At 46.6% G+C, this 8,771-nt stretch overlaps 2 protein-coding genes across 3 annotated transcripts in view; one reads left to right on the top strand and one right to left on the bottom strand.

The window, feature by feature from the left end:
- The window catches only part of mmadhca (metabolism of cobalamin associated Da), a 5,112-nt gene extending 4,430 nt beyond the window's left edge, over positions 1-682 (top strand). For both annotated transcript variants that reach the window (XM_017434058.3, XM_017434059.3), the window contains exon 8: positions 20-682. In XM_017434058.3, the coding sequence (XP_017289547.1) occupies positions 20-241 (222 nt within the window). In that variant the 3' untranslated portion in view covers positions 242-682. The remainder of the gene's footprint in view (positions 1-19) is intronic.
- An 851-nt stretch (positions 683-1,533) lies between these two features.
- LOC108246493 (ly6/PLAUR domain-containing protein 6-like) overlaps positions 1,534-8,771 on the bottom strand; it is a 12,423-nt gene continuing 5,185 nt past the window's right edge. The window contains exons 3-6 of the mRNA XM_017434068.3: positions 4,437-4,575; positions 2,706-2,804; positions 1,942-2,066; positions 1,534-1,859 (exon numbers count right to left, since the gene is read on the bottom strand). Of these exons, the coding sequence (XP_017289557.1) occupies positions 1,689-1,859; positions 1,942-2,066; positions 2,706-2,804; positions 4,437-4,539 (498 nt within the window). The 5' untranslated portion in view covers positions 4,540-4,575 and the 3' untranslated portion in view covers positions 1,534-1,688. The remainder of the gene's footprint in view (positions 1,860-1,941; positions 2,067-2,705; positions 2,805-4,436; positions 4,576-8,771) is intronic.

The following is an 8,771-nucleotide window of genomic DNA, read 5'->3' as shown; positions in this document are numbered from 1 at the left end:
CCCCCCGCCCCGCCCGCAGTTCTTCGCGTCGCCGCCGAGCCTCGCGGCGCCGCCGCAGCCCGACGAGCGCCCGTCGGAGCGGGGCTTCCACATCGAGGTGTCGGGCTCCTGCACGGTCATCCGCCACGTCCCGCGGGGGACGCCGCTCTTCGTGGGGACAGTGTTCACCAGCGCGCCCGCCGACAGCGCGGCCGTCACGAGGCTACAGGGACTGTCGCGGGCGTTCGAAGACGAGGAATAGGCTTTATTTTTTTTTTTTAATTATTAAAACGTGTGAACGCGCCGTGATACGGGTGCATCCCGGCGTCTCGAAGGACCCGAGACTCGGCCGCCTGTTTTATTCTTCCTGTGCACTACATTCAGGAAAAACCACAGAGGCGTCACGTTCACGACACGATGAACTTGTAGAAATTTAATATTTTTATTAGATCAAAAGCTTATTTATTAACTTTCAGCCGGTTCCAGAAGAACCCCGTTTTTCCAAACCTCCACAAACACTTTAGCCGGACTCTTAGCGGGTCACGCTCTTCGTATCCTCCCCTTTTCTGTCGAAAAATACGTTAGGAAGTAACCTACTGTTTCCGATGTACAAATAAAATCACGTCTTTTCGATGCGGGCAATCCTCAAGTTTTTTTTGATTTCCTATGAAAAACCCCCAATAAAAACTGTAATAAAAACTTTTGTTTTAGCTCTAAAGTTTTAATTTATGCATTTAAAAGCGTCTTTTTTTAAAGGTATAAGCAGCGATTTGACTCATGTTGGTTCAGTAGTTGAGTGTTTTAAAGAATCTGCACTTTTTTATATAAAGAAAAACAAATGTTGGTTTTGTCACCATCTGGTGGCCACCGAGCGTTACTGCAGCCCGGCTGCTTTGTACGTGTGGGGCTGAAACCTTCAGCTTCCGAGTAAAACATCAAATGTGAGCTTGCTCATCAGTCGCTTGGAGAAAATTAGAATAAGTCGGTCCGTTTTACAGATGTTGAGCTAAAATTCGACAAGGTAGTAGCCGAGCATGAGGTCTGAGGGGTAACGGTTCGACCAAAGGTTTCCCGACGATAGATGATCTTTGGTTCAACCTCGGGCGTGAGGGGCGCCTTTTAATTCAGAGTTGGGTTTTTCTGGAAAGGTTATGAACAGCTAATATCTTACCTGCTGTGGATGGCTTATCGAGCGACCGCCGTGGAGAGAAACGGTTTTGTTCTGACCGGGATGACGAGTTTAAATGGTGGCAAATCCACCATTTATGTGGGCAAAACGATACATTTATGTCTTTCGAAAATGACGCTAATCCGGGTTTTGATTGGGTCAGATTGGATCCGTCTAATCCCTGGGGTCGTTCTACACAACGATTCCCCCCCCCCCATCTGTGCCGTGACGAGTGGTTCTCGGGGTCCGGAAGCTTGGCGCCTCCCTCGGAAGTCCCGAAAACCAAAAAGAAAAAAAAAAGGAGCTCCGCGGCTTTCTTGACCCGGAAAAAATTGGAGTCGACTAGCAAACCCTGAGAAACATAATCACCACTTACAACCCGCGAGTTCACGATTGACTTCATAATTTATTGTACAAATTTTTGCATAAAAAAACAAGTCCAACTCTTCCATTAATGGGTCGTGTTACGATTAAAACGGTCCTAAATAAATTAGCAGGTGATCGAACGGTAGAAGAGGCGGACGGCAGGAGGAAAGCGCGTTTAAAAAAGACATCGCCGGACTTCCTCTGTGACGACGAAGACGTAGAGCAGCGCCGCGGGTCGCAGCGCTGCGCCCGAGCTGACCCGACTGGAGGTGGCGAACGCGGCGCCGCTGTCGTTCCTCGGCACCCCGACGTTGCAGATGTTGCCCTCGCAGCAGGACGTGCAAACCTGCGGGGGGAGGAGGGCGAGAGCCGAGTGTTTTTATTTGTTTAGTGGGGGGAACGAAACAAAGGCGCCGCATCGAGCGTACCTGGAAGCCGTTGCGGGCGGCGCAGCCGGCGAAGCGGCAGTGCTCCGGCGCGGCGCAGCGTTTAGTCACGGACACGCTGCCGCCGCCATCGTCCATCGTGTGCAGCGTGTAGCAGTATCTGGTTTCTGCAAAACACACGCTACACTCTCAAAAAAAACAACCAATGAAGGGTTCACCTACCGTCCTGCTGCCCCTTGGGTCAAAATGACCCAGAGGTCAAGGATCACTTTGAACCAACGGCAGCAGGAGGGTTAACTCCCGGTAAAGCCATAGTCCAGATCTTCTGAAGGGAGTCTCCAAAATCTCTCAAAACGTTTGCGAGGATTCTCGATTTCCTCTGGTCCCAAACGTCTCACACCCGTCTGGACTTGAACCTTCGACAGTTTCATCATCTTCACTTTTATTTGACCCGACAAAAACCCCACTTTTTTTCCAAGGGTGTCATCAACCAAGGTGATGGGGGTCAAAGGTCACAGACGACCTTGTGCTCCAACTATGCAACCACGTAAAGGAGGGAAATTAAACAGCTCACATCTTAGGTCGAGGGTGATCACTACTGATTTCAAGATCACAGGGTCCAGGGTTCAACGTCGCAGTTGCTCTAACTCTGCAACAGTGAGTAACAGACCCCAAAACGTTTAGGATGGGAGGCCTCAGGGATGTGTCCTCAGTCCCCTCCTATACTCCCCGTTTACATATGACTGCGCCCCCATTTAATCCACTAATACCATTGTCAAAGGTCAAAGGTCACAGAGCCGACGTACCTTTTGGACAGTAAACATCTGGAGCCCAGCGGTTGCACTCGTAGTTATCTGCGGCGTCCTGACACGTGAAGCACTTGAAGCCGCCAGGGTGAGGCGTGGCTGCGGAGGACAGACATTTTTTTTGGTTTCAGACACGGGAGCGTCCCGGGTAATTCAAGGTTGGAGGCTTACAAAATAAAAGCATAAATACACACATATAAGGGGGGAAATTGAGGAAATATATGAATATTTTAATTATTTGTCGGTATTTTTGTCCAAGCCTCGTTTAAAAAAAAAAAAAAAAAACACATAAGTGAGCAGCCTGGCGCTAGCTGATCCGGACTCGGTGACCCGAGCTCCGGACTCGGTTGGGTGCCCATGATCCCATGATTGCTGCTCCCTGGCAGGTACGTGCAGATTCCTGACTTCCCAAATCACCCCGTGGATTAGGAATATCGTTCTGTTGCAGTCTGTCTGCGAAACAGTTGTCTCATTAGCCCGTTAGCTAGAATCATATCTGTGCTTGGGATTAGTGGAACATGTAGTAGAAAACATTATATAGTTTATAGTTGCAGGTGATCCCTTTGTGAAAACCTTGCACGTGTTCTAACGCTGCAGCCGTGTAATGTCGGAATGTCAAACCGCAAAGCTGGACACGTCATGGGTTAAGGGTGATCCCTTTTGATTTCAAGGTCACGGGGTCAAAGGTTAGTGTCACAGGTGACCCACTTTTTGGAAAACGTTTTCCATGCTGTAGCTCTGAAACTGTAACGTAGGAAAGTCAAACTACCTGGATACCTCATGTGCCAAGGGTGATCCCTATTGATTTCAAGGTCAGTGGGGCAAAGGTTAGGGTCACAGATGACCCCTTTAGTGAAAACCTTGTTCGTGCTCCAACTCTGAAACCGTGTAACGTAGAACTGTCAAATCGCAAAGCCGGACACTTCATGGGTTCGGGGTCATCCCTTTGGATTTCAAGGTCACGGGGTCAAAGGTTACTGTCACAGGTGACCCACTTTGTTGAAAACCTTTTCCGTGCTGTAGCTCTGAAACTGTAACATAGGAAAGTCAAACTACTTGGATACCTCATGTGCCAAGGGTGATCCCTATTGATTTCAAGGTCAGTGGGGCAAAGGTTAAGGTCACAGATGACCTCTTCTGTGAAAACCTTCTCCATGCTCCAACTCTGAAACCGTGTAACGTAGAACTGTCAAACCGCAAAGCCGGACACTTCATGGGTTCGGGGTGATCCCTTTTGATTTCAAGGTTGGGATCAAAGGTTAGGGTCACAGGTGACCCACTTTGTTGAAAACCTTTTCCGTGCTGTAGCTCTGAAACTGTGCAATTTAGGAAAGTCAAACTCCACACCTGGATACCTCATGTGCCAAGGGTGATCCCTATTGATTTCAAGGTCAGCGGGGCACAGGTCAGGATCACAGATGAACTTTGTCCGTGCTCCAACTCTGAAACCGTGTAACGCAGAAATGTCAAACTGCACAGCGTGATACCTCACAAGTCAAGGATGATCCCTTTAGATTTCAAGGTCACGGGGTCAAAGGTCAAGTTCATACGGAGTTTGTGCTTTAAATTTTAATTGCTCTGACAATTTTTTTGCGTACTCTTAGCAGTAACTCTTGTTTATATACTTTCTCTGAAAGAAAATGCCAACTTGGGCTGATGGGAATCTTGTTTGTGGAAAAATTAAAAGCTTTGAACGAATGAAAGAAAGATTTTTGGACAAAACGCTCCTACTTGAGGGATGCAGATGGACGATGTCCTTCATTGTGAAGTCCCGTGACCGGACAGTTTTCAACCGGTCAGAGATAACCGCCAGCATCAGGATCCAGGCCGCCATCCTTCGCCCCAATTGTCCTCATCCACCGGGTAAGGTCTGCCAAACACCGAAAAGGGGGAGATTTCAAAGATTTCATTTCAGTTTGTTTCCCAGATTAAAATCTTTTAGCAACAATTGCACTTAAACAAATCCTTATGACTTAAAAAAGAAAAAAAAAACATTCTGAGCATCTGCACTGATCAAAATGGGAGGATTTGTGAGGCTAAAATTAGAAGGGATCGGTCTGTAACGGTGATCAGTTCTGCTCATGCTGTTAGCATGCTTCGTTAGCTAAATGTCAAAGAGGAACCCTACGAGGTCCTCGGCATTTATTGCTAATTTTTTCATGCTTTACTGGAGAAACTTGCATCTGTGGAGGTGTAAAATTCACTCTGAAGTCTCTGTTATAATAGAAAATGCTTCAAAAACAACAGATTAGCTTTGGTCAGATTAGCTTAATTTGTATTTGGGGCCTTTTTTGAGCTCTGCTTGCTGGCTTTGTCAGTCTATCTCTACGCAACGTGTTATGCTATGGAGCTGTCCGAGGTCTACGTTCAGAAAACTGTCATGTAGCACATCTGGACACCTCATGGGTCAGGGTTGATCCCTATTGATTTCAAGGTCACGGACAACCCCTTTGTGAAAACCTTGTCAGTGCTCTAACTCTGCAACCATATAACGTTGGAATCTCACACTGCCCAGCTAGACAGTTCATGGGTTTGGGGTGATCCCTACTGATTTCAAGGTCTCAATGTCAAACATCAGGGTCACAGGTGACCCCTTCGTGAAAACCTCGACTGTGCTGTAACTTTAACAATGTAATGTGAGAATGTGAAATTGCCCAGCTAGACAGTTCATGGGTTTGGGGTGATCCCTACTGATTTCAAGGTCTGAAGGTCAAACATCAGGGTCACAGGTGACCCCTTCGTGACAACCTCAACTATGCTGTGACTCTGCAACCATGTAAAGTGGGAATGCCAAACTGCACAGCTGTGCATTTTATGGGTCGAGGATTATCCCTATTGAGTTCAAGGTCACAAGGTCACGGGCAACCCCATTTGTGAAAACCTTGTCAGTGCTCTAACTCTGCAACCATATAACGTGGGAATCTCACACTGCCCAGTTAGACACTTCATGGGTTTGGGATGATCCCTATTGATTTCAAGGTCAAAGGTCAGGGTCTTAGGTGAACTCTTTGTGAAAACTACAACTATACTGTAACCCTGCAACCGTGTAACGTGGTAATGCCAAACTGCTCAGCTGTACATTTTATGGGTCGAGGATTATCCCTATTGAATTCAAGGTCAAAGGTCAAGGTCACAGATAACCCCTTTGTGAAAACCTTGTCCGTGCTCTAACTCTGCAACCATGTAACGTGAGAATGTCAAGACTGCCCGGCTGGGCACCTCAAGGGTCGGGGATGATTCCTATTGATTTCAAGGTCACGAGGTCAAAGGTGAACTCTTTGTGAAAACCTTGTTTTTTGCTCCAGTTCTAGACACATTTGGCCTTTTCTGTTGGTTGTGTTGACAGTACTCTTGTTCTGCGGTCACATTAAACTGTGTATTCTAAAAGATGTAAATTTTTTATTTGTTTTTTAAATTAGCTAGCTAACGGTTTTCAAACATGAAAGCGGAATTCCTCGCACGCCAACGGTTCAGACAAAGATCCTGCGTGTTCCGTTAGCGCTCGAAGGAGTGCGCACAATATCAACTTACTAATGATTTAGTCGTTTCTGTTCTAGTAGGTCGATTAGGTCGATTAGCTGTGGTGATTACTAACTCAGAAACTCAGAGGAGTCTGCTGCAATTTGGTCATAGCATGCTTGGAACGGTAGATAAAGCTCTCCGGGGACCTGTGACGACTCTTTTTTTTGCCGTTTTCATAAAACGACAAACGGAAAGCAACTAAATATTCAAAGAAAGGCATTAAATACCCGTATCGATGAGCTAACGGCTAGTCCAAGCTGGGCCAAGATAGAGGGCGAGTGGAGGGCGAGTGTCCCGTCGTGACGCTCGTTGGATGTTATTGGTTCTGGAGAGACCATAGGTCAACCCAGATGGTCAAAGGAGATGTCAATCAAAAAGGGGGGGCAAGGGGCCTGCACGGCCATTTTGAAAGACGATACAGAGCATTTCTGACGGAATCTGTTTTGGCGTCATTTTGACGTCACACGTTGAACAGGAAACGGGTGGAATGCTTCCGTCCGGATCAGGAACGAGTCTCTGCCTCGCGTGGAGGAGTTCAAGTGTCTGGGAGGGATGGTACAACGGATCGGGAGCCTTGTCTGCAGTATCGAGGGCGTCGCTTTGGGCGTGGCGAAGGAAGAGTCGAGTCAAAAGGCGGAACTCTGGATTTTCTGGTCCGTCTACGTCCCAACCCCCTCTCGCCTATGGTCCTGAGGTTTGGATCATGACCGAAAGGACGAGATCTCGAATCCAAGTGGCTGAAATGAGTTTCTTTCGGAGGGCGGCCGGGCTCCGTCGTCCGGGGGGAGCTCGGAGTAGAGCCGCTGCTCCTCCTCATCGCAAGGAGTCAAATGAGGTGGTTGATTAGGATGCCTCCTGGATGCATCCCTTCTGAGGTTTTCCAGGAACTGGCATTAGACCTCGGGGTCTCGCTGGAGGGATTATGTATCCTCTCCGGCCTGGGAACTCCTTGGGAGCTGGAGAGCGCCGCTGTGGAGAGGGGGAGGTCTGAGTTTCTGTCCTGGACCTGCCACTTCCCTGACCCGACCATGGATAAGAGTTCGAAGATGGATAGATATTTAATTTGGCTAGCTAGCTACGCTTCCAAAAACCATCAAGTTATTCTAAGATGGCAGTCGTCTAGTTTGATCTTAGTTACACTCGAACTAGCCGTTAGCTCGTGAATCCGTCAGGATTAAGTTTTCTCTTTCCAAAAGGAAGTCCTTCAAAGAGTTACCAACAACAAATAGGATACTGTCGGTTCATAATCCTTTGACGGAACCTAACCACAAAAAGTTGCCTTAAAAAAAAAAAGAAATTACAATTTTTAATTTTGGCTGAAACCAGCACACCCGGCAAAAAAAACTATCAATAAAAGTCGATTTTGATACGATAATTATGGTGTTATTTGACTCCACAAAACAAGAATCGAGGCTTTACTCCTCTAAAAAAAATTAAAATATCAAAATAAACAATTCTTTCAACCCATGTGCATTTATATGTCCATGCACTTTTGAAAAAAAAAGGTGTGAAGTTAGGGTTAGTTCACAGGTTTAAGTTAAAAGATCCCAACTGAACTACAATTGGATCGAAAAGCAGCAGAGGTTGAGCACAACCCTGCTTGGTTAGAGTCGGCTGTTCGGGAACGTGATGGTTTCTTGGTAGACTACTACGACTTTTTTTTTATGTCAGCATTGTTCAACAGAGACAGGGTCCCTAGCGGGCTCCAGGTCGAACCTAATTACTTACTTGAAACAACATCACCCTAATAGAAACGTAACTACCAGTGTATATATATCAAGGGCTACACCCCTAGTTTTCACCAGATTTTAGTTTGTCTCTTTTTTTTCGTCATTAAACTTTGACCTAGTGCTGAAACGATTAAAATCTGAGAGGAAATTTTGAACACTGTCGAAGAAAAACAAAAAACAAACACTTTGTTTTAATTGTTTTTGGTGCATCTTTAGCCAGGCTATTAATGTTCTTACTTTGGGTTTGATACGTTGTAAGCGGGAACATTCTCGCCACCTAGTGGCGCAGCGTAGGTATTTCAGTGTTTTTTTGTGAGCCTTGTGGATAAAGATATATCTATACAGGAAGAGAAAACATTATCTGGGGGAGTTTAGACAAAACATAAAACGGTTCTATTATTTTTGATCATTTATTTAAGCGACCTTTGACTAAAAGTCCCCTCTTTTTGGCACTTTTGAATTTAAAAACATGAACAGAAAGCAACGTTTCGCCAATCGAGTGACTCCTAATTTAATCCAGCATCACGTGTGCTTAAAAAAAAGCGCTGAAATAGATCGAATGAACAATTACTGGAACACACGTAGAGATTCCTGTGGTTTGTAGCTGCTTTGCGTGTACTTTAGTGTTTAATGACCAGAACTAACGTGGACCCCGGGTCAACAAATTCCTCAGACGGCGGCCAGCAGCGCCCCGTCGGTCATGTGTGTCAGAAGTAAAGCGAATCACCATTTCGACCACCGGGACCGCCTTTGAAGTCCACACGGCCCGGGCTTAACTCGGGTGGACGGGGGGGAGGGGTGTTGGGGGGGGGGG

Source organism: Kryptolebias marmoratus, linkage group LG23 (assembly GCF_001649575.2).
Source record: "Kryptolebias marmoratus isolate JLee-2015 linkage group LG23, ASM164957v2, whole genome shotgun sequence".
Lineage (NCBI taxonomy): Eukaryota > Metazoa > Chordata > Actinopteri > Cyprinodontiformes > Rivulidae > Kryptolebias > Kryptolebias marmoratus.
This window is presented reverse-complemented; position numbering and strand designations above follow the sequence as displayed.